Genomic DNA, 23,981 nt, shown 5'->3' on the forward strand with positions numbered 1-23,981 from the left:
CCATACTGAATAGGGTTTAATTCATTCCTTGATGATTCTAGATATTATAGTGCTTGACAGTATCATCATGGGTGGCTATGGTTTTGTATGCTATTGTAAACTATCAGATTATATTAACTTAATATTTGTTTAGATTCTAGGAAGAAGGGGAAGATTTTGTTTATATACAATAGAATAATAAACTATTAACAGTCTATCACAGATGATTACTTTTGGATTACTAAGTTCTAAATTACAAAAGCCATCATTCCTGTACCAAAAGTGTCATTAACATGTTTGTTTGCTCTATAAGGACATGTCAAATGCATGAACAAACAGCTGAATGGATAATGAATGCCCACTCATTAATTTCTTTAACAAAAGCAAATCTTTATTGAAAGTTGATTTCCAGTATTGCCTAGGTCTAAAGTCTTTTTATTTTTAAAAAATAGGTGTTAAGATTCAGAAATTATTATTACTATTATTTTAACTTTTTTGAGTCATAGTCATTTTACAACGTTGTGTCAAATTCCAGTGTAGAGCACAATTTTCAGTTATACATGAACTACATATATTCATTGACACAATTTTTTTTTTTTGGTGTGAGCTACCATAAGTTCTTATATATATTTCCCTGTGCTGTACAGTATAATCTTGGTTATCTATTCTACATTTTGAAATCCCAGTCTGTCCCTTCCCACCCCCAGCCCCCTAGGCAACCAACAAGTTTATATTCTATGTCTATAAGTCTGTTTCTGTTTTGAATTTTTGTTTTGTTTTGTTTTATTTTTAGATTCCACATATGAGTGATCTCATATGGTATTTTTCTTTCTCTTTCTGGCTTACTTCACTTAGAATCACATTCTCCAGGAACATCCATGTTGCTGCTATGGTGTATGTTGTTGGTTTTTTAGGGCTGAATAGTATTCTATTGTTATAAATATACCACTTCTTCTTTATTCAGTCATCTGTTGGACATTTAGGCTGTTTCCATGCCTTGGCTATTGTAAATAGTGCTGCTAGAACATTGGGGTGCAGGTGTCATTTGAAGTAGGGTTCCTCTGGATATATGCCCCAGAAATTATTATTTATAACTATACCTAGACATAGAATAATAATAGAGATTCATTTACTATATTAGTTAAAAATACTTAAAATAAATATTACTTTCTTAGCATATTGTGAAATGCACGTATTGAAGCCAGATTGCCTGGGTTGGAATTCTGGGCAGCACAGGGCTTTGGCAAGTGACTTAGCCTTTCTGTGCCTAATTTTCTTCCTGGGTAAAGTACTAATTTATTACCTATTTCCCAGGATTGTTGAGAGGATTAAAATGTCTTTAAGACATGTAAAGTGCTGATAATAATGCATAGCATTTGCGTACTAAGTCCTCGAGAAAGCTAATTCCATGATTATTAGAAAAGGGTTTCTTTCATATTAGGACTTAAGTAATACTTTCCAAATAGGTTTTAGTGCCTTAAATACCAGTTTTTATTGAAAATGACAACAACAGGAAAATCCTGGTATATTTTTTCCTATCAAATAATGCAAGTAACCTTATGTTCTTCCTTTTCTTTGTTTGTCCACTTGATCTAAATTTAATACATTGTTAATAATATAATTGATATACTTTCTTTGTCCTTTAATGTTATGGTTTCCATTTTTGTTTAATCCCTTGTATTGAAAATTAATTATCAATGCAAAGATTTTATATAAAAATAATAGGTTTACATATTTCTTGTATTTTCAATATTTAGTATTTGGCTGAAATGAATTGCTTTTTTTTTTTTTTTAGGGTTCAAAAAAACATCTGCTAAAAAGGCAAGGTATAGAAAAATTTAATTATAAAAATATTATCCTTTAGTAAAACAATTTATAAAACATAGAGTGGAAAAACAGAAAATCCTCCTTTGTTGTAGAGACATTTACTTAAAAATAATTTGGAAACACTATTGATAAAATTAGCCTTTTGACAAAAATCAGTTCTTTCAAAAGTGTCTGTGTTTTGCTCTCATAAAAAGATGGATATTTATCACCTCAGTACACTGAGCATATTTTATAACTTTCTTGGAGACACTGTGAAATAGCATTATTTATTTGTAGGTCAAAGAGCAGGTGAATTCTGTGGGTGACCTCGATGACTTAACTCTGTCACCGGAAACAGCTTCCGAGGACTGCGAGTCGCCTTACCCTAATTATAAGAACACCCTGAGGCTAATCGAACGACTTAGCCTGGAGAGTAAAGGTAGGGCCCCTGTATGACTACAAAGCCTTTTGAAGTATCTCGCGGTAACGTGTGCACACCTAGTGCTGCCCCAGGGAGCGCGGGTACGTAACAGTCCGCTGCGTCTCAGAAACCTGCTTTGTGTTAAAGCAGAATCAGACGTGTTGTGCGCTGCCAGCCAGGGGCTGTGACCGTCCCACTCCCTGTGCTGTCTGTTGACTCTGCCGCTCCTATGCCTTCACCCAAGGTCAGGTTATCACTACTTCCCTCCTAGAACACTGAAATCACCTCAGGATTTTTTCTCCACCGTTCCACCTCCTGGAACCTTGGTCTACACCGCAACCGTGATTACTAGATAGTTTTTAAAATTCGGATTTTTGTTACCCCCTTGCTTAAAATCCAGCTACTGCTTCTCACATCTCCATGGTTAAAGGCCACAGTCCTCTGGATTCATCTTGTTTCATTTTATTACCCTTCTTTCCATATGAATTTTAAATCAGCTTGTCAATGTGCAAAAAAAAAAAAAAAGTCTGCTAGTGTCCTAGAAAGATGTAGATTATGTTGAATCTGTAGATTAATTTGGGGAGAATTGACTTCTTAACAATATGGAATTTGTAACCCTGAACAAATTTATTTCTCCACTTATATAGGTCTTCCTTGTTTGTCAGTAATATTTTAGAGTTTTTAGTGTCTGGGTCTTTCCGTCTTTCATGAGATTACCTGTATTTCTTCTTTTCAGTGCGGTTGTAATAGTATATTTGTATTTGTTTGTTTGTTTTAAAATAATATAATTTAAATTTTAGTTTCTGATGATAGAAATACAGTTGATTTCTGTATACTGACTCTGTGCCCTCCAACCTGGCTGAGCCCATTGATTAGTTCTAGTAGCCTTTTTATGGATTGTCTCAGATTTTCTATGTAACCAAAGGTGGTCAAGATTTTTCTTCTTTAAACTACTGTCTTACTAAAGATAGTCCATATTTAAGACATGCAGACAATAAATACGTTCTCTGTCACAGCTAATCAGCTCTGTCACTGTTATGACAAGAGTAGCCATAGACAATACAGAAGTTAATGGATGTGGCTGTATTTCAGTAAAACTTTATTTACCAAAGCAAGCAACCCAGCCCACAGGTTGGAGTTAGCTGACTCCCACCATGTAATCATATTCCCCGCTGATTAGCAGACAGTTTTACCTCTTCATTTCCCATCCAGATGTCTTTTGGTTCTTTATTTCGCCTGATTGCACTGGCTCCAGTACAGTGCTGAATAGAAGGAGTAAGAGAAGCCATTCCTGTCCAGTTCCCCTCCTTCTGGGAAAAGCGTTCCGTTTTTCACCATTGCGCATGGTGTCAGCTGTAGAGCTGGCACAGATCTTTGTCATAGTGAAGACGTTCCCTTAGTTCCCAGTTGCTGGAAGTTTTTATCAGCAATAGATGTTAAGGTTTGGGAAGTGCCTCTTTTATCCACTGACATGATCATATGATGTTTCTTTGTTAGTCTGTTAATATGATGAATAACATTAATTGATTTTTACGTGTTAATACAGCCCTGCATTCTTGGGATACACCTCACTTGGCCATGATGAATGATCCTGTATTGTTGGATTTGATTTGTTAATGTTTTTTAGAAATTTTACCTCCATTTTCATGACATTAGTTTTCTTTCTTGTAATACCTTTGTCTGGTTTTGGATTCAGGTTAATGCTAGTTTGTAGAATGAGGACATATTTCTTCCTCTTCATTTTTTGAGGAGAATTTCTGTAGAATTGGTATTAAATTTTCCTAAAATATTGGGTAGAATTCACCAGTGTAACCATTGGGACTGGAATTTTCTTTGTGGTAAGGTCTTAAATAGGACTTTCATTTTGGTTTTTAAGATATAGGGCTTTTTAGCTTATGTGTTCTTTCTTAATTGAGCTTTTGTAATTTCTCTGTTTCGAGGAATTTACCCACTTCATCTGAATTGTCAAATTTATTTACATAATGTTCACAATATTACTTTGTCATTCTTTTAATGTCTGCAGAGCTTAGAAGAATGTCTTCCACAGAATAGATGCTCAGTACCATCTGTTCAATGTATGGATGAGTGAATGCGAAATGCACAGTCCTTTATACACAAAAAATTACTCATTCATCTTATTTCTATTTGTGTTTTCTTCCTAATGCAGATTATGCTACCTTATTGAAAATTCAGAATGCAGTTCATTCATTCAGAAGCTTAATAGAATGTAAAGAATCTGACTGTGAACTACTTAGAGGAAAAGTTAAAAAAATGGAAAATAAGGTTAACAAGCTACAAAAAGAGCTTTTGGAAACAAGACAAATGAATTCACAGTTAGAACGTCAAAATGTGGCGTGGGAACGAGAGCTCTGCATATGAGGTACTGAATTCCTTAGATTTAAAGAAATATTTGAACTCTTTATATTTAATATGAAGATATGTAGGAGAAGACTTATGATGCTCACTGAACTTTTGGGATTTTACAGGGGAGAAAATTTCATTAGTATTGTGGAATATGAGTCTCTTGGAAATAACACAGCAATATATATATATATATCTCCTCATTCATATTTCTTTAAAAAAGATCTTTGATCCTTATCTCCCAATTGTCCCCCAGAAAGTTTATATTACTTTACATTCCCACTTGCAGAATTATGAAATGAACAATTGTCTCAAGGCAGAAACTTTAAAAAATTATGCAGTTTTATTCTTGACATATGAATAGATGGACTAAAAACTAAAGTGGAAAGTGATTACTGGGTTAATTTCTTCATTCTCTCATGCAGAGATAAGATCAGTTCAAAGGTGTATGCTGAAAGCACAGATTACTCTTTATTGTTTAATTACTTACTATGGATCCTGCCTTGTTTCCAAAGGGATTTAAAAATGATTTACTAAATAAATAATAGTCAACAAGGTAAGTTCAAAGTGTTGCAAAAGAAGAAACATAAAGTGTAGGGAGTCAGGTAGCGGACTCCCCAGCCTCGCCTTGGATTATGCTAATTAGGGGATCTGTGTTCTGGAAAAGACATCTGTGGATGTTACCTCCCACTGTAGATCATTTAGGAGTACCTGTAGTATTTCATGAAGTTGAAATTTTATTTCTCATGAACTTATAAACTTGTTTCTAAACAGCAACTTCTCTTAATAAGGAACTAAATTCTCTGTTCTAATAAAGGAGTTATTTATGGCTATGTGGGAAAAAAGGGGTAATTTTTAACTCATAACTTACTGAATAATTGCAAAATTTCTTTCCTACACTACTCACCAGAGTTACTCTTGACTGAAACTCAGTAGCATTATGTCTTTTCATTGCTACTTTTCAAATATATATATCTTTATGAAGAGATTGAAGTGAGGAATTTAAAATGTGAGACTTAGAAATGAAAAACAAAATGAGAAGATAGACATTCCATTAGGGTAATAAACCGGCATGTGAAGAACCAGATCATAAAATGAACTTTTTAATTTCTAACAAAATTAATTTTCAGGGAGAAACAATACAATGAACAGGTTTTCCAGAAACAGCAACTTGAAAGCACTCTCCAACCACTAGAATTTGAACTGAAGAGTATAGGAATAAACCGAGTCAGGTAAATTAGTCTTAGGAGAAAATTTCATATCTCTAACACTGTTCATCAATAGTATTTATACTATTCTTTTGAATTGATCTATATTTTCATTTAAAGCAAATTTAAAAGTTATCTCATCCTAAATAGGAACTATGACATTTACAGCTTAACTTACTAATTTCTTGGTGTTCTTGGCATCTAGTAGATGCTCTGTGTCTTTTCTGAATGAAGGAATGGAAGGTAAATTGTTATATAATCAGAGCTAAGGCTCTTACTGAGGGGGTAGCTGTAAAGATTAGATATGAGATACAATTTTTAAGTGTAGTCAGATTTTTTCATTTTTTATTGTAAGCCTTCTGGGTTTGTTGTATTTCAGAGAAAGAAAAGCCTTTCCAGTTCTCAGCTTCTTAAACATTCTTCTGTGATTTCTTTTTTACTTTCATGGATTCACGGTCTTTAATTAAATTTTTGAACTTTTGGGGATTTCTGCTTGTATAAAGTTTGAGACTTGTATCCACCTTAAGTTTTTCCAATTGGATATCCAGTTATTGCAAACTTCTTATTGTATAAACTTAGAGATTAGTCTTTCACTTCAAAGGAAATTGTGATAAGTCAGCTTATTGAGTACAGTTCAAAGAGTAAGAGATGAGTCGTTTCACTTACAGGACACAATGAATTTTGAGGTGTCTGACCCAAAAGATAACGGCGAGGTGCTTCCTCCGCAACTTCTGAAGCTGAAAGTCAATACCGTGGCCCAGAAATTGAGCTACATCCCAGGAGAGATGCTCTTAGACCAGTGACGGTATTAGAATGTGTGCATAGAGACCAAAGCCAAGCCCAGTGTTCAAACAAGGAAATTGAACCCTTGTATCGGCACAAACAAGGGAAAGTCAATAAATACGCTGCAAAGCAGGCATTCTTGGAGGACAGATTGTGTGAACTACAAAGTGAAAACATGTTGCTTCGACAGCAACTGGAAGTTGCTCAAAATGAAGCCAAAAGTAAAAAACAATTAATATCCCAGAGCCGTTTCCAGATCATATGAGTAAAGCCGCGCGTAAACAACTTCTGATGCTGGAGGAAGGAAACAAGGAATTAATCAATGACTGCAAATGTGTAAAAGACAGAATGTATCAGTATGAAACTGACAGAGCAGAAATGCAAGTAAGTACCCAGAAACAGAACTAATTTTCAGACTTCCTCAAAGAAAATTCAAAGCAGTGTCCGATGAAAGCTAAATGTTGAAACTAGTTGAATGTTAAAAATGTGTGGACTATAAATATATACCCTGTAAAGCAGACTAAAAGCATATCTTGTATCCAGTAAACAAAAATTAGAACTGAGAGGTGCTTTACTTTGAGTAAATATGCCTTGTCGCCTGAAATTTTAAGAGATTAAGCTGTAAGTTGTTGACAGATACAGGCAGGTATTAGCAATTTAGTCTTATACTACCAAATCATTTTAATCTTTCTGTCACCACATTTTAGTATCGTGATGAAGCAGATAAATGAAATGCTCATACCTAAAATGAGTAGTTTGAAATTAAGCTTCAGTTGTGTGAACAAAAAAAGTAAAAGAAAAGAGAGAGAGAGAGAGAGAGAAGGTTCAGTTGTGTGGATTACTTTGACAGTCAAATCCAGATTTCCCAGATGAACCGATGTGTAATCTTGTAGTACTTTTCCTTCAGTAGCTTTTCATACATTTTTAGTTGATATAATTTTCTTTTTATTCATGTCAATTGGAATTAAATTCAGAAATATTTCCATCTCAAATCATGTATTGCTGTGACCTCTCCACTCCTTAAAGTCATCTACTTTTCATTCAGTCATAATTTGGGACTAATGTGAATTTTAGCAAAACTGTGTTTGCCTTAGTCTTCCCCCCATCTATTTATAATTTACTTTGAACATTTTTTCAAATAATCTGCTCACAATTCTCATTCCAAGGCTCAGTTACTGTCATTTGGATCTAAGTTTGTCCAGTACAGAGGAACTGGGGCGCTCTGTGCTGTACGAGTTTGGCAGTGGTGTCCCATTTTCAGACTGAGGAGAAGTGGCCAGAGTCCTGAGCGGCAGGAAGGGAGTGAGTGGGAGGGGTGGGGGAGCTGTAGGAGCTGCAGTCCAGGAAGCAGGGGAGGCCAGGTTGTCTAGGGTCCCCAAAGGCCATTGGAATAACCTCATTTTTATTGTGAGATAGGAGTCTATTGGAAGGACTTAAGCACCAAATTGAATATGTGAACTCTGAACTTAAGCCTCTAATGAGAAAGAGAAAGAATGTTCCACAGTGTGGAATTTACCACCACTCATCCCACCCGCACACCCCTTTCTGTTAGAGACTTCAGTGGGGGTAAAGCTCAGCCACTTCCTGGGAGGGGCAGGGAATGGCTGGTGGGGCTGCACCCATTGTCTAAGTTAACTTACTGTCAATAAGGCAGGAGGGTCATGCCTTCTGTGTCTTTAACAAAAGTCAGTAAACAGGAATGTGTACCTATGGGTAAAAGAAGGTGAATTGATGTCTGTGGGGATAGTTCTCAAAGTCCATATGTTGGAGTTATATATTATTAATGTAACTTAATGATGAGGTGACTTAAATGTCAGTAACAGAGTTATCCTTTTAGGCCTGTGTGAGACGGCTTCAACAAGAGCTGACTGACACCCGAAAGAAAGTGTTCATGTTGGAAGCTTCCCTGGAGGTGACAACAGCACGTCATCAGACTAATATAGAAAATAAGACACAGGATTTAGAGAGGAAATTACATCAAATTGCAGACCAAGTATGTATGAAATTGAGCACGTCAGCCGTGAATGCACAGCGCATGGTGTTATAGGGCACTAGCTGTTCAGGGACAGCTTTCTTTTGCATCTTCATTATAATTACAGCTTTAGTATCTTTATCATGCACTTGTTTCTTATACTTTGACTCTCATTCTGCCATTTCTTTATATATTTTTTTCTTACAATATTTACCGTTAGAGAAGTTGAAAATTATACATCTTTCCTCACAGACGTTAACTTTTTTCCTATTAAACAGTATTTTTTGAGTGATCTCTCAACACAGTGAGGCAAGCTAGATAAAAATCAGAGGATAATGTTTCATGGCATGGTCCAGAAAATTGTCATGTCTCATCCTCACTTTTGTGAATGGATATAGAATCTGTGTGTATCGATTCCATGGATTTCAGGATAACTTGTGCAGAAAAGTCATTATACAAACCAGTTGGAGTTAGGCATTGCCTTCATTTTCTTTCATTTAGACGTGTTGTAAAGCATGGAGAAGTTCAGATCGTGTAGGTACACCCAAAATAGAGAATTAAGAAAATTTTCTAGATCCTGCCTTTGGATTTTTTTTTAACTTTATGGAGATATAATTCACATAATATAGGGGGGATTGTGTAACTCAAGTGGTAGTGCACATTCTTAGCATTCACAAGGTCCTGGGTTCGATCCCCTGTGCCTCCTCTCAAAATAAGTAAGTAAAACCGAAGTACTTCCCCCACCCAAAAAAAAAAATAAATTCACGTATCATATAATTCACCCATTTAGGATGCATAGTTAGTATCTCCTAGTACAATCAGAGATGTGCAACTGTCACCACAATCAATTTTAGAACATTCCCATCACCCCAAAAAGAAAGCCTGCATCCCTCAGCCATCAACCCTAGCCCCTCATATCCCTCAGCCCCAAGCAACCACCAGTCTGATTTATGTCTCTATAGATGTGCCTGTTCTGGGTGTTTCACATGAATGGAATCACATGCTGTGTGGTCCTTCATGATTAGCTTTTTTCATCTGACATAACATCTTCAAGGTTCATCCATGTCATAGTGCTTGTCAGTATTTCCATTTCTGTTTACTGTCAAACATTACTCGGTTGTGGGGCTAAACCATTTATCCATCCATCAGTTGATGGACCTTTGGGTTGCCTCTGCTTTTTAGCTATTGTTAATAATGCTGCTGTGAACATTTCTGTCCAAGTTTTCGTGTAAACATGTTTTCATTTCTTTGGGAAATAGACTTAAGAATGGAAATGCTGTCGTATGGGCCATATGGTAACTCTGTTTAACCTTTTGAGGAACTGCCATAGTGTTTTCCAGAGTGGCTGCACCATTTAATATTTTTATCCAAAGTATATCATTCTCCCAATTTGTATGCATTCCTGTCAACGCTGGTCATTAGCTCTCCTGGTAGGTGTGAGTTGGCATCTCCTTGTGGTTTTCATTTGCATTTTAGTGATGACTAAGAATGTTGGGGATCTTTTCATGTGCTTATCCATTTGTGCATCTTCCTTGAAGACCTGTCTGTTCAAGTTTTTGCCCAATTTAAACTTGGATTGTCTTGTTATGATTGAATTCTAAGAGTTCTTTTTGTATCCTGGGTGCAAATCTTTTATCAGATGTAGGATTTTCAAGTGCTTTGTCCCTTTCAGGAGCTTGCCTTTTCACCTTTTGACAGTGTCTTTTGAAGCATAGAAGATTTTAATCTTGATGAAGTTCAGTTAATCTATTTCTGTCTTTTACTGTCCTATCTAAGAAACAAGTGCCTGATCCAGGCATGAAGACACACACCTGTGTTTTCTTCTAAGAATTTTGTAGTTTTAGCTCTTTCGAGTTAATTCTTATATATAGTATGAGGTAGAGGTCGAATTTTGTTCTTTTGCATGTGGATATCCAGTTGTCCCATAGCATTTGTTAAAAAGACTATTGTTGTCCCATTCAGTTACTTGACACTCGTATCAAAAATCAATTGACCGTAAATGTGAGGGTTTCTTTTAGATTCTCAGTGGTGATGCATTGATCTATGTCTGTCCTATGCCAGTATCAAGTCAGATGTTATGAGAACACTTTCCGAGTCATCTTGCACATTACCAGTTGTTTTACATAAAAATAGAAAGTTGGGGTAGAGTATTGTCTGTAACTCTACTTCTGTGGAAATCTGCTGCTTCCTGAAGGAGCCTGTGGCCAGCTTATGCCTTGCTGACTCTGTGACATGACAGAAAGTAGGCTTGCAAAGATAAAGTCCATTCTTTCCCCCCACACCCCATTCAGACCTTTATTTTCTCACCCAGTACCTCCCACATCAATCCAGTTTCCATCAAATCATGGTCATGGGATCTGCTGACTCATTCTGCAATATACTTGATTATGTGGCACTCAGTATAATTCATAGACTTATTTATAGGTTTCACTATCTAGAAGCAAATGGTTAAGCCTGGAAAAGATGAATTCAACCTTCCTGTTTGGAAGCCTCTCTAACCCATCATCTTGTGGTTCACAGTGAAATTCTCTTTTGGCTTTGTTCTTGTGTGTACTGCTTGTGCCCATCCTGCTCTTCATGTAGATCCTGAATTCTCAGCTCCCTGTGTCTACCTCCTTCTACTTCACAAGAGAGAAGCCTAGCTGTATTCTATAGCTTAATGCATAATTGATGAAATAAATATTTCACCCCATCCAAGGAAAAATTTTCAAGTGTACAACTGTTAAAAATCAGATAATATTCAATCAGTTTAACAGAAAAAGATAACAGATTAGTAATTTGAATTTCAAAAGTTCAAAGCCAATCTGTGTGATATGGAGAAGCATTGTGCTACAACATAAAGGTGAGACAGTCTTACCTTCCATTACAAACAAGCTTTAAGTATGGGAAAGGAAAAATTGTATTTAATTTAAATACTGCCAAAGGACACTACATTTGTTTGACTACTGAGAAGATTAAAAATGGTTCCATAATATTTTATTTTCTCTCTGAGGAAAGGAAAATGAAGAGTGAGTGCCAGGTTAGTAAGTTCTCAAAGCTGCCTGTCTCTTAGAGTTTCAGTTAATTGAAATGAGGTAAAAAGGCTGATTTCCATAAAATGACTATTTCTAGTTGTTTTCCAATTATTAGTCTTCAAATCATATGTCTCCTTGCCTACCAGTCTTCCTTATCCTCAGAGAAGTGGGGAAATTATAAAAAGGCATACATGCCTATTTATAAGAAATTGTAATTGAAGGGAATGCTAAAAAATCTTCCTTCTCTCTAGTTCTTAGGTCTTTCTTTAAGTTATCTGCTTCTTGTCATCAGCACTTTGTCATTAAGTTAATCTCAACGTTTATTACATTACAGTTTATAAGAGAACAATTTCTACTATATACAAGTTACATTTCTTATTATCTTTTCGCATCCATTTTTCTGTTTATCTGTTACTGCCTAACAAACTCCCCAAAGTTCAGTGGCTTAACAAGCACTTATTTTGTTCACGATCTGCACTTAGGAAAAGTGTGGCCAAGACAGCTGGCCTCTCTTCCTCTCAGCTTCAGGTGGGACCGCTGGAAGGTGGGGGGCTGGAATCACTTGAAGCTTCATCCACTGATGTCTGGCAGTTGATGTTGGCAGTTGGCTGCAGCTCTGGTGTGGCAGGCAGTTGGGCCCCCTCCCCTGGAACACCTAAGCTGTCTCTGTGGCCTGAGCTTGCCCACAACATAAGACTGGGTTCCAGGGTTAAGAGTGAGGCAGAAGCTGAAATGCCTTTTCAAACCTAGCCCTGCCGTTCACCCAGTGCCACCTTCACTGTATTCTCTCCATTAGGAGCAAGTCACTTAAGGTTGGCCCATATTCCACCTTTTTTATGGAATTAATTTTGAAAATTTATGGAGACATTCAAAAACCAGCATAATCTACTGACTAGCCACAATGCTTTCTTACTGCTTCCATATGAGAAACACCCTTATCCCTACTCAGTTCCCCAGCAGGTCTCGGTCACTATGCTGTCAGGCTCAGGCTCCAGTCCAGGGTCTTACTTTACCATCTTCATCAGGTCCAGGTGGGGCTGAGGTTCCTGGGTGTGGTTTCTAGAGTACAGCCCCTTGGGTACACTCCTCTCAGTGCTGCAGCTTGAGGATAAGGAGGCTGGATATTTACCACCACACAAACTCCCTCACTCACAGTTGGAAAATGGGATTCACACTGGTCGGTAGCAGTTCTGAAATGCAGCCTGATGCTTGCTGCCGGCTCTTTGCTTAGGACTTAGTCCTACCCCTGGGAGGAATTCTCCTTCGCTGCCCTCTCTGAGCTCTTGGTTCTGTCCCTTTCCTGAGCAATGACCTGTGTTTACAGCTGAGTAGTTCTCTCAAGCCAGCTTCCTCCTTGTAGACCTTCTAAGAAAAACCCAAAGACCTCTTCTCATTTTGCACTCTGTTGGTCCCTTTCAGTCCAAGCTAGCAGGCAGTGTTTTTGCTAGCACAGTTCTCTTTAAAACTTTGAGTTTCCTGTGAATTTTATCGGGGTTCATGCCATTGGAAAAGCTAACCTCACAAGTCTTTTTGAGATAAGCTCTCCATCTTGGGCTCCCTGTGGAGCTGTTGGGGGACCATGCCTTTAAATTTCTTATGCTGTTAAGAACTTTAAAGGAATTTCAGGCAGCACCTTAAATCTTTCCAAGGTCTTAACAAAGTCTTGGCTTCATCCTTAGACTGTGTTTTCCTGGCAGCACCCTAGATTTGATCTTAGCCTAGAAGCCTTTTCTCTGTTTACCCATTATGTGACCATTGGGCTTGTGGCAGTGCTTTAAATGGGATACAGATATTTGAACCCAGTGAGCCCTGGTTCCTTTATATTCAATAATCTTTTTGTTTGTTTGTTTTAGCTTACCTCTCTCATCAATTTTACTTTCAACTCTTTGGTAGCAAGTCTCCCATTTCCTCTGGTTTCACTGTTATTTTCTTCCCTGGCGTAGAAGCCTTTGTTCTCAGCCCTTCAAAGGCCCCCAGGCTTCCACTAACAGTCTCATGTGCACTTTGGCTTTTCATTATTACTTTTCTCTACATCTGTTCAGGTTCCACCTACCTCCAGGTTCAAAGGCATCCCCACATTTCTGGTTCTTTTTTAATGGCTGCACCCCATTTTTAATATCAATATCTGTGCCAGTTATTTATTGCTAATAAGTTATATAATAATCCACCTCAAAACCCAGTGACTCAAAACAGCATTTGGTTGGTTCACAAACCTGCGTTTCGACAAGGCTCAGTGGACCCAGCTTATTTCTTCTGCACTTGGAATCAAGTGGGCCCTAGAATAATCTAAAGGCTTGTTCATGCACATGTCTGGAAGTTGGAGCTGGCTTTGGTTAAGGACATTCGCTGGGGCCATAGGCTGGGACAGCTGCGTGTACAAAGTCTCACTAGGTGGCCTGGGCTTCACAATGTGGTGGCTGGGTTCTAAGTGTGAGCGACCCTACACAGTGACAGTCAGAAGCTATTTAGCCTTAGAAATCACACAGCTGTGCCCCCACATTCTGTCACCTTGAAACCAGATGCCGAGGTCAGTACATATTTCAGGGGAGGGAACTTCACAGGGGAAGTGTCAAGGAATTTGTAGAGATGTTTTACAACCACCACCTCTGCCTGCCTTGTCTTCCCAAATAACCCTCCTATCTGAAGGAAAGTAGTTCTTCCCAAGTCAGTGTCACTGAAATCCCAGCAAGTTTTTTGTTTCTTTTTGTTGAGTATGTTCTCTTGTTTTGTGGAGAGTAACAAGGGATTAAAAGAATTTTGGCTTTTTAGTTTTTTTTTAGAAAAATGTATGGGTCATCTTACTAAACCACTACACTAGGAGATGGATTTCTCCTTAACTCTGCAAGTCATTCATTGCTCCTTGGGATGCAATTCAAACTAGCATAAAATATTTCTAGTTCAGAGAAAGGCTTATGGCATTAGAATCCATAGTTCTAAGATGTATTAATTGCAGTCTTATATCCAAAGACTTGTTTTGGGAGGGGTTTATTAATTCAGCCCTGAGTAACTCAATATGATCTCCCTAAATCTTTAAAAATCATGGAGAGTTAAGACTTCGGGGAGGAAGGGGTAAGAGACTTTCTACTAAGAGGTGCCTTATAGTCATTTTATGTAGGAAGGACATGAAACAATTACAGAACAATAAGAGTGTAAAACCAACTACAAATGTATAACAAAGATGATGACAGTAAACAGTATATTTTTGTGACTCTTGGTGGTTTGAACTTTTTTCTTGATTTTCTGAGTAATATGAGTTTCTCCCTTCCACAAAGTAGGTACCATTATATTGCAACTGAATTTATTTCAATGTTCGATGCTGGGTTAGAGTTAGGATGTTCTCAGTCTGCTAACCTCATTACCAAACAATTTTATCGTCTTCATGCAGAATGCTGATCTTACAGCAAAGCTGCAGTCGACAACTTCAGCCCTTCTCCATCTGAGTGCAGAAACTCAGCTCCTTCTAAAAGAGTTATTATCTATGAAAGGGATGCAAAAGAAATGTGAAACATTAGAGGAGGAGAAAAAGAAGTTGGAAGAAGAAGTAGTAAACCTCAAACGTCACCTAGAAGTGAACACAGTGGAACGCAGTCAAGTGGAGCAGTACAAACAGGATATTGAAGAGCGAGCAAGACGGGATGTAGCAGAAAAATTGACAGAACTCAGTCAAGTCGTGCAGTGCAAGCGGGAGGCTGAAGAGCGAGCAAAACAGGATGTGGCAGGAATGCTGAAAGAACTCAGCCAGTTTTTACAGGTGAAGCATTGATCTCTAATGTGCTCTAATACACCTTGCTGCAAATTACAGTTTGGATGTATACCTTTTATGTTTCCTCTACTTCCCATATAGCAGTTTGTTCTGTAGATTTCTGGAAGGAAGGCCGCATTTGTTACTCCCTTTAAATTATTCAATTTCCATCATTACTATCACTAAATTGATCTTTCAGAAGAATTCTCACTAGAGAATCATTTTAAGGCCAATTGGTGTAAATCAAGACTCCTAGGAGGAAAAGAAAATATTGTGATTTAAATATTGTACCACACTCTTGGGTTACTCTTAGGTTTTATTGTTCAATTTTTAAAATGTCAAGTTGATCCTATTATTCTTTGTACTATCACATTACATGAGTACTGATACGAGTGATTTAACTTCAATTTCATAATTCAGATTTAATTCACTTCACATTGATGATAAGTATTTTAAAGTTCAGGTTTTTTACATCTAAAATTGCTGTCTGAATCAATGACTCAAAACTGAAGAGAACAAATACACTGTAATTACTCAGGCTATAATTATTTTTAAAATTGTATCCTTTTAATTTGCTTTAGACACAAGCAGCATATGAAGAAAACTTGTTAAGAGAATATAAAAATGCTTCAATAAGTCAAATGAAGCATAAAATTAAATATCTGGAATCTGAACTGAAAAGTAAAACTTTTCAGTTAGATGCTGAGAAAAAAGAACTGGAAAAATACAGACAACTGTATCTCGAAGAGCCAGAAGATAGAACATCATGGGCAAGTCAATTACACTCGTAAGTCAAAACATAGAAGTATAGAGAATAATTTAGTTCATTAATTTGCTTCTAAGGCATAATATTTACTGAGCCAGGTTCATGAGGTGAGTAGCAAGTGAAAGCTGACTAGATAGTATAATTTTGGAAAATGATGTTAGCAAATGAACTCTCCTTTAAAATGATAGTCCAGGGCAGTTTGCATCTCCCTGCCTTTTGTTGCTTTTACATGACTTTATGTTTTATGTTTGCATATATTTAACCTGATCTAGTCTTTAAGCTGGGGGTTTTGCAAACTTTGTAAGTTAGACAGCCATATTATCACAAAATTTCTAGCTGGAATTCCCATAAATAGAAATGCTAATGAGTTTAAAGTTAACTGTGTTTTGGAAGAGTACAATTTAAACCCAAGGGGCCTCATTCTGGTGTTTGGTGAATTTACTTTCTTGATTGTGATATTTGGTATCACCACTAGTGGGCACCCTGAGACGAAGTACTGTATCCTTCTAAGTTTGTCTCTGCTACGTAAAGGCATGCTTGGGGAATGGGGGAAACTAACATAGGGGTGAAGGTCAGTATAGTAGTCGACAAAGTGGCTATAAAGAATACAGTGGCCTGCCCGAGGGAAGACAGAAAGGGCAGGCCCCTCCTCCACTGCCTGAGTAACAATGTTGTAAGCTACAGGTCTCCCCGGTATCCAAAAGTAGAGTGTTCCTATGAAAGTTGTCTGTGTAAAGCAAAGAGGCAGTTACCTTATGACACATCTTGCTGGTGGATGCACAAAATAAATATGCATAAAGCACAGGAGCTCACAGACACAGTCCAAAACCGAGACGGCATGATGCCGGGATACTGAGTGTGGTTCTGGGGAAGGAGCTCGGTGGGGCCCCTCTTGCTGCTCGGGGTGCGTGTTGCCCTTCTGATGGCTCGGGCTAAAACAAACACCCAGCGTTATTCTGGCTTTTTGCTTTTTTTTTTCATAAAAGTGAAAATGCGCTTGAGATTATTTTTCGTTATGGAAAACAGGTGCTGATAAAAGCGAAGTAACAAAGTGAGCTTTGGGAAATTGGGGGACACTTGAAATTGCCACTGGCACTGTCATAGTTTATTCCCATCACCGACTCTGCCATCTGGTGCCCCCCAGAGGTGGTGGCTCTAAACTGTTCCTCAGGGCCACATGCTTAATTTCTCCCAGGTAATGAGTGAAATGTGTACAGAAGGGTGGTGAAAGCAAACACTTGATAATGGCTTTGAGGGATGGTTTATTTTTTATTTCTAAACTGGTTTCTTGAGGGCAAGTATGTCTAGATGCAGCCGGTGCAGAAGGCAGAGGGGGTCCCCTGTGGAGGCATCTCCATCTCTGACTCTCCCCACTTTGAAGTACTTGTTAGTTAAGGGCCCCCCCAGGTGCATATGTCCTTCTTTAGGACAGTTTTATACTGTAATTGTTTACAGTAGGTCTGCGCTGACGTATTTTCGTTGTCAAAACACAGTTTAATGGGACAATCTGTTTACTATTATAGCAACTTTAAAAATACACATCACAGGAAAAAAATGAAATGAATGAAATCTGTGTTTTGCAATCCTCACAGGATTAACGAGAGGCTGGTAGTGATGAACACTAAACTTCAGATGGCGGAAGAGTACAAGAGTTCTGTCCTCAAAACTGTTCCTACAAGGCCTGCTGAAAAATTTCATGATAGCTCAGAGCACAAATGGACTCTCACTCAAAGTACAAACTTCAGGATTTTTTCAGAACCTTCAACTAGCGTGAGTGATTGCTTGTTCAGGGTTAGTTATATTATCTTTTTTCCCCTGGGTTTCAGATTTCTGATATAATCCTTGTTTTTAATTTGATGAAATTCTGAGTTACTTATTTGACTTACACACACTAAGTAAAAGCCATAATTAATTGTGCTAATAAAGAAAGGAGACAGAAATTTTATAATTTTTTTAAGTCCCTGGACTTCTCATTTTCAAGAGATACCTGTCATTAACTTTATTCAATAACTGCAACTAAACTGACAAACTTTAAACTTCTTAAAAAGCTCCATTTTAAATTCTATTTGAGAAATTAAGTATTATTGCCTAATAACTAGAGATATACTTTCCAATGTTTGGCTTAGTTTCTGATTGATTTCGGTTTGGCATTGGTTCATAGTAATTTTCAAGTTTTGCCACACTCCATTTTTTCTAGCCCTAAGCATAAGTAAATGGCATCGAGATACTTAACCACATATGGATGTTTTCATTTAAAGGAATCCAAGATAAATTCTTTTTATGAATTCAATAAACTCGTAACACTAAAAACATTAAGTTCTGTTTTTCAGTTTAAAATTTTTATCACTTTCTTCTGTAAGAGTACATCTTTAATTGCTATTTTACTTATAGCATTTTTATTTTAATTGTTACAAAATGTCTTACTAACCGATTGTAGAACATTTCTGAATATGCAGTCAAGTAAAGCAAATATTTAAATTTTTAAAATGAAGTTCACTTATGTCTCTGTCTTGCCCTCAGCTGTAGAAATACCGACGTGGCAGTGATAGGGAGCCTTTAAATTACAGCTAGTTTCCATTGTGTATCGTTGTTATTAAAAGAGCCATTTAAAGCAGTGCACGTTGGTTTATGGTTTGATGGTGTTTTCGTGATCTTCTTGATGCAGAGAAAGGTAGCATGGGCCCTTGTTAAGTGAGGTCTCAACCTGTTTTTTCTCACTTGGCTTCATGTCATAATAAAAGAAGAAAAAGCTCAGGTTTCATAGACAGTGTGGTGGGTAAATTGAGTCTAAGTGCTTCAGAGTCATGAAACTGGACTGCGTGGTATGAAACAAAATGCATGGCTAACACTTCTGTCAGTGGCTAAGCATGATGCAAACTTGAAATGTTCCCATTAGTTGTCACCAAATAATTGACAGTGTGTCAATTTACAGGATGATGGTGGAAGAGTGTGAGTGCAAAAGCAGTGCAGGAGAAAGCTCCTGAGGAGTTTTTTCCTTTAATGTTCTTGGTGGAAAGAGGTGTCTATTTTTTAGTACTTCGAGATAAGTTGGAAAATCGTTTATTTTAAACTCAGTGTTGTAGTTCCAAGGTACACGTAGTTCTTCTGTGGGGCCATGGGGCCAAATCATGCTAGATGTAGCAAGGGAGATAAAAAGGCACTGCTCTGTACAGATGCAAAGACACGTCTTCACCACCACTACGGAGCACCTCACAGGAGTTATTATACAGTTACTGTTTACAGAATTCTTAGTCAGACGTACAGAAAGAAGGTGCCTTCTGGAATTGCTAGGGATGTAATGATTACTGCTGGGAAAACATAAAGTAATGCTATGAGAGGTGTGAACATAGTGTTTAAAATGACAGGAAGGGATGGGTTTTTGGATGGGGCTCAACAAAACAACAGACTTCCACAGCTTTTCAGCTATGATTCCAGAAAGCAAAATGTTAAAAATGGCATTGGGATTGAATTTAACATTCTCCTTTGTTTGCAAGGTTTTAACAGTTTGGACTCTTCCTACTGTGAAGTTCTAGCTTACTTAGCCTTTTTTTCTAACTTGATGGAAGTATTGCTCTAAGAATGTGATTTCAGTCGTGCTGGTTGTTGAAGCAAGTTTTCTCCAGTTCATAATGCTTGGATTCATTGCCTCTCTTACTGCTACATGTAGTATAGACTTGTCCCTTGACATCGTTGTGGTGGAAGCAGATGGACCCCATATCTATTTTGCTAATATTTACACTCAGATTTCACATTCTAGCTTATTTCTGGGATGTTCTGTCCTACATGTCAGAAGCAATTTTACAGTTTTAGTCAATTGTGTTATTTATTATATTATTATAGAATACAAAAAGTTACAATTAGCCTGAGCAGATACATCACTGTTAGATTTTCTAGCACATAGAATTTTTTTCTAAGAATTGAAAACTTAATTCCAGACAATATTATAACAGACAGAATTTCTCTGTTTAAAAGATTTTGTTATGTTCAAGAGTTTTAAGTATTGGTGTGCCAAACATGAAGCATGGCCACAATAGTAAATAAATATCCTTCAAATCTATTTTAAATAGGAAGACTAAATCTTACATTGATTGATTTTTGGCTTTTGGTGTATCACTGACACTTTCAAACATTGTCTAATGATTTATTTAAGTAATTTTTAAATTTCTCAACTATCCATTCAGTTTAGAAACCCTTTTTCTAAATGGGATTATACCAGTGCACCAGAGCTAAAACGATTAATATTCCTAAGACTGTAACTTTTTACATGACACAGCACTGCGTCTCAGCAGAATCTAGTCACGTTTCTTTTAAAAGTAGTCTTCCAAGGCAGGGGACATCCACTCTGAATTTTAATTCTAATCAAACTATCACAGTAGTTAAGCTCATTTCTCATAAGGCAGAGGCAGAGTTTAGTGACCTTGTTTCTGGTATCAGTTCTCTGCCCTGTGGACTCCCTCCTGCCCTCATTTCGTTTTGTGTGAATGGACAAATGAGGAAGCGTGTTATCTTTTGTGAGACAATCACTTAACTTCCTCCAGTTCTTTTTCTTTCATTCACTCTTTTCCCTATACTTAATTTTTCAGCTCCTTGATCAACAAATTCTTTCTCATTTCTTTTCTCTGCAGCAAAATACATGTATTTAATAGTTACAAACTGACAATATAGCTTTGCAGAGGAAAAGATAGTAATCTTACTTTCAATTCATGTAAAAGTGTGATCTACATTTTGCATAGTGTTATATGAAATTATTTCAATAAAGGCTTCTCCCTTCATCTGTTCGGCGTTACTCACTTCGCAGGACCTGCCTGGCACTGTTGTCTAATTGTTGATTGCATAAGGCCTCTCTAGAATGCTCTTGTCAGACAGTGTTATGGAAAACAGTCTCTGAAAATATCGGCAAACGGTGGCCGATTATTTTGTCTTTGCCCCTAACACTTACAAAGGCCTCGGCTCTTGTGTTACTGTTATCACCACAGTGTTTATTAGGTCTGGTGGACTATTTTAGACCCTGTTTAGTGAGTGGGTGACTTTTATAAGAAAGATTTTTAAAAGAACACTCTAGATGGGGACACTTGTAGTTTGAAGTGTCCCCACACATTTCATAATTAAATACATACCTAATTAAGTCAAGTTTCAAAGAGTTGGCCCTAGTTTCTAGAACGGAAACAAAGTTACAGTCAAAGAATTCTGTATTGTTTTCCTTGTTTCTAAGTCTAGGAAGTTGTGAATCAGAAACCAAGTTTGAAAACTGGTGCTAGCCTCTCCTTTTTTTCAAGCAGCTTTTCTGACATAAATGTCTTAGTCATATACAGAGAGCAACATCCATTTGTTTAATTTGTTTGCCAGTAGAATTTTCACTTGACATTATACCAGAACCCCTTTCTTCATCTTATGTATCTATGATTCTGTGTTAAAAACATACTTAGCATAGAACAGACCTTAAAATTTTAGTTTTATAAAAGTGCAGGAATGGAAAGCTCATTTTAAGGAAAAGTCCATGAAAGTTAAAAAAAAAAAACAACTGAACTTTTATAAAGGGCAGGTTTTCTGAGTAGTGCAAATTAATGCATTCAGTGTAGAACATGACTTGAATTGTTTAAACTCTTTGTGCTAATAAGATTGGACATCGCCCTCTGAGATTATGTGTCTCTGACAGGGCAGTGTTTACTGTACTTTCCATCAGGGGAATCTAAGCCTTTCATATATACATTCTCTATTATCTAAAATCAAAGTAAGTAGGAATTTATTTTATTTTATTCATCTGATAATTTTTCTATTTAAGCAATCCCCAAGTTAGGTCAAGTCTCTAAAAGTATTATTTAAAGGCCACATTTCATAAGCTAGCTGTCATTCCTCTGATAGTGTTTCTTGTTTAACTGAAACATTAAAAATAATATTTGACTTATTTCAGATGCACAAGAAGTTGGGAAATAATGCAGCTAGAGAAGTAAAAGAAGGTATGTTGCCAACATTCCTGCATTTAGACATTGATTTCTGAAATGCACTGTAAACAGTAAATGGCACCTCTTTCTGTTGTTTGAAAAACAGATACTACGTTAAATTTTTTGCTTACACATATCTAATGAAAAATGTGAAAGCACAATTTCATTCATAATGATAAATATACTTATTGCTCACTTCTTCATCATGATCCATAGCTTTAAAAAAGAAGTCTGTGTTCTCTATTTCTCGCTGTACCCTTCCCCTCCTGCTGGCCCAGTAGGCCTGTCACCTGCACATGGCTACTGTTCTCAGAACACATGGAGCTCATCAGCTTCTCGAGTTTCTGATAGTGACAGAGGCCAACAACCCCAGACTCAAGCAATCACAGTTCATGTAGCTGTCACCTGGTGGATGACAGTTAAATTTCCTGTCATTCCCTTTGTCACTGGTTAACATTTTGCCCTCAGGAAAAACTCCAACTTTCTTAGCTTGGAGGAAAAATACCCACATCACTTTGGCTCTTGCCAAAGGGTTCAGCCGCGTCTCTTTCCTCCCCTGCTCCGCCCTCTGCTCCAGCGTCAAGTCAGACTGCTTCCAGCGCCGCGGGCGCCCTTCCTGCCTCTGCTCTGTGTGTCTGCTTGTTTCCTCTCCCCCCACCCTGCACTTTCTCCTCGTCCTTCAGGTATCTGCTTACATATCACGGCCACCAAAGAGTGGACAGTACTGACACAAAGCTGGACGTCCCTTCTGAGTGTTCCACCTGTGCCCTCTTTTATACCTGTCATGGCATTTATGTCTCTGTGCCAAAATTGCCTGTTTATCTATTTTTCCAGTTTACAGTACATGACTTTTCAGGGTGGACTGTGTCCTCTTCATCTTGGGATTCCAGTGTTTTTCACAGTGCCTTAGCACATGGCTGCTGAGTAAATGAATGAGTAATGAGAAAACCAGGAGCTCTGATCCTTAGCCACAAGAGCAGTTAATTCAACGTGCAACCCTGGGCAAAGTGTAGAGTAGTAATCTTGGGTTTGTGTTGTAATCATATGTAGGTATTTTTCATTCTTCTTAAAACTTAGAAAAGTCTCAGCTTAAAAAAAACTGACATTTAGTTACCTATGAAGTATTTTAAATAAGGAATCTAATTCTTTCATTTTCTTTCCAGCTACTCCTAAACTTCAGTCTGAGTCCTACAGAACTCCTCGAGGATCTTCAAAAGAGTCAAGATTAATTGAAGATATGCTTTTGAAAGCATGTAAAGAATATGAGGAGGTTTTGAAGAGAAAGTATCTGTTATATGATGTTACAGAGGAACAGTAAACATTTACCTGCTGGGCTGTTTGTGTAACACTTTAGTTATTTCTCTTTAAGTAAGATATAGACAAAGTTTATTAAAGGAAAACATTTTTGTATTATATGTGCATGATTAAAACTCATGCACATATAATGTGGTATTTTAAGCCACATTTCTCTGCATCTCATTAACTTGTAAGCCGATTTGGGGAATAAAACCCAGCACTTTGGGGTATTACATACTCAAACTGAGCCCGGATGCCAGCTGTTTAAACAACATCCAACCACCCACCAAACTTCTCATTGATATTGAGCAGTGTTGATTGATAGCTTTTTTGAATTTTCCACTGTTAATCACATTATATAGACCTGAAGATTTAGACGGACAGCATTTGGATCTGGTGTGGCTGCTGTCAGCGTTCTGATGGATCACAACAATCGTTACAGTGCCATCAAACTTTCTATATGCTGCCTTAAACACTGATTCACAGCTATTTCCTCAAGGAGAAATGAAATCTACCTCAGGCTTTTCATCTTCTCTATTTATTTACTTACTTTTTGGAAACAGTCTTAAAATTAGAGACAAGTTCTGAGCACCAGACTCAAGTGGACATTGTCACAAAACTGTCACATCTTCCATTCATTCTCCTAAGGCACTATTTATCTTTCCTAAGTGTCACTTGTTCTACCATTAGC

General features: G+C 37.3%; 1 protein-coding gene across 2 annotated transcripts; it reads left to right on the forward strand.

Moving 5' to 3' along the window:
* Nucleotides 1-6,496: 6,496 nt before the first annotated feature.
* Nucleotides 6,497-23,402, forward strand: LOC116666046 (ankyrin repeat domain-containing protein 26-like). Of its 2 annotated transcripts, none has more exons than XM_032488028.1 (7): nucleotides 6,497-6,942; nucleotides 8,396-8,551; nucleotides 14,930-15,295; nucleotides 15,868-16,073; nucleotides 17,645-17,843; nucleotides 21,964-22,009; nucleotides 23,158-23,402. In XM_032488028.1, exons 1-7 carry the CDS (start codon nucleotides 6,820-6,822, stop codon nucleotides 23,310-23,312), a joined length of 1,251 nt encoding a protein of 416 aa, XP_032343919.1. In that variant the 5' UTR covers nucleotides 6,497-6,819; the 3' UTR covers nucleotides 23,313-23,402. The 2 variants fall into 2 exon arrangements, with proteins under 2 accessions (XP_032343919.1, XP_032343920.1); XM_032488029.1 differs by having other exon boundaries at nucleotides 6,498-6,942; nucleotides 17,645-17,822; nucleotides 23,158-23,400.
* The last annotated feature ends 579 nt before the right edge of the window (nucleotides 23,403-23,981 follow it).

This window comes from Camelus ferus, chromosome 9 (assembly GCF_009834535.1).
Source record: "Camelus ferus isolate YT-003-E chromosome 9, BCGSAC_Cfer_1.0, whole genome shotgun sequence".
In the NCBI taxonomy this organism is placed as follows: domain Eukaryota; kingdom Metazoa; phylum Chordata; class Mammalia; order Artiodactyla; family Camelidae; genus Camelus; species Camelus ferus.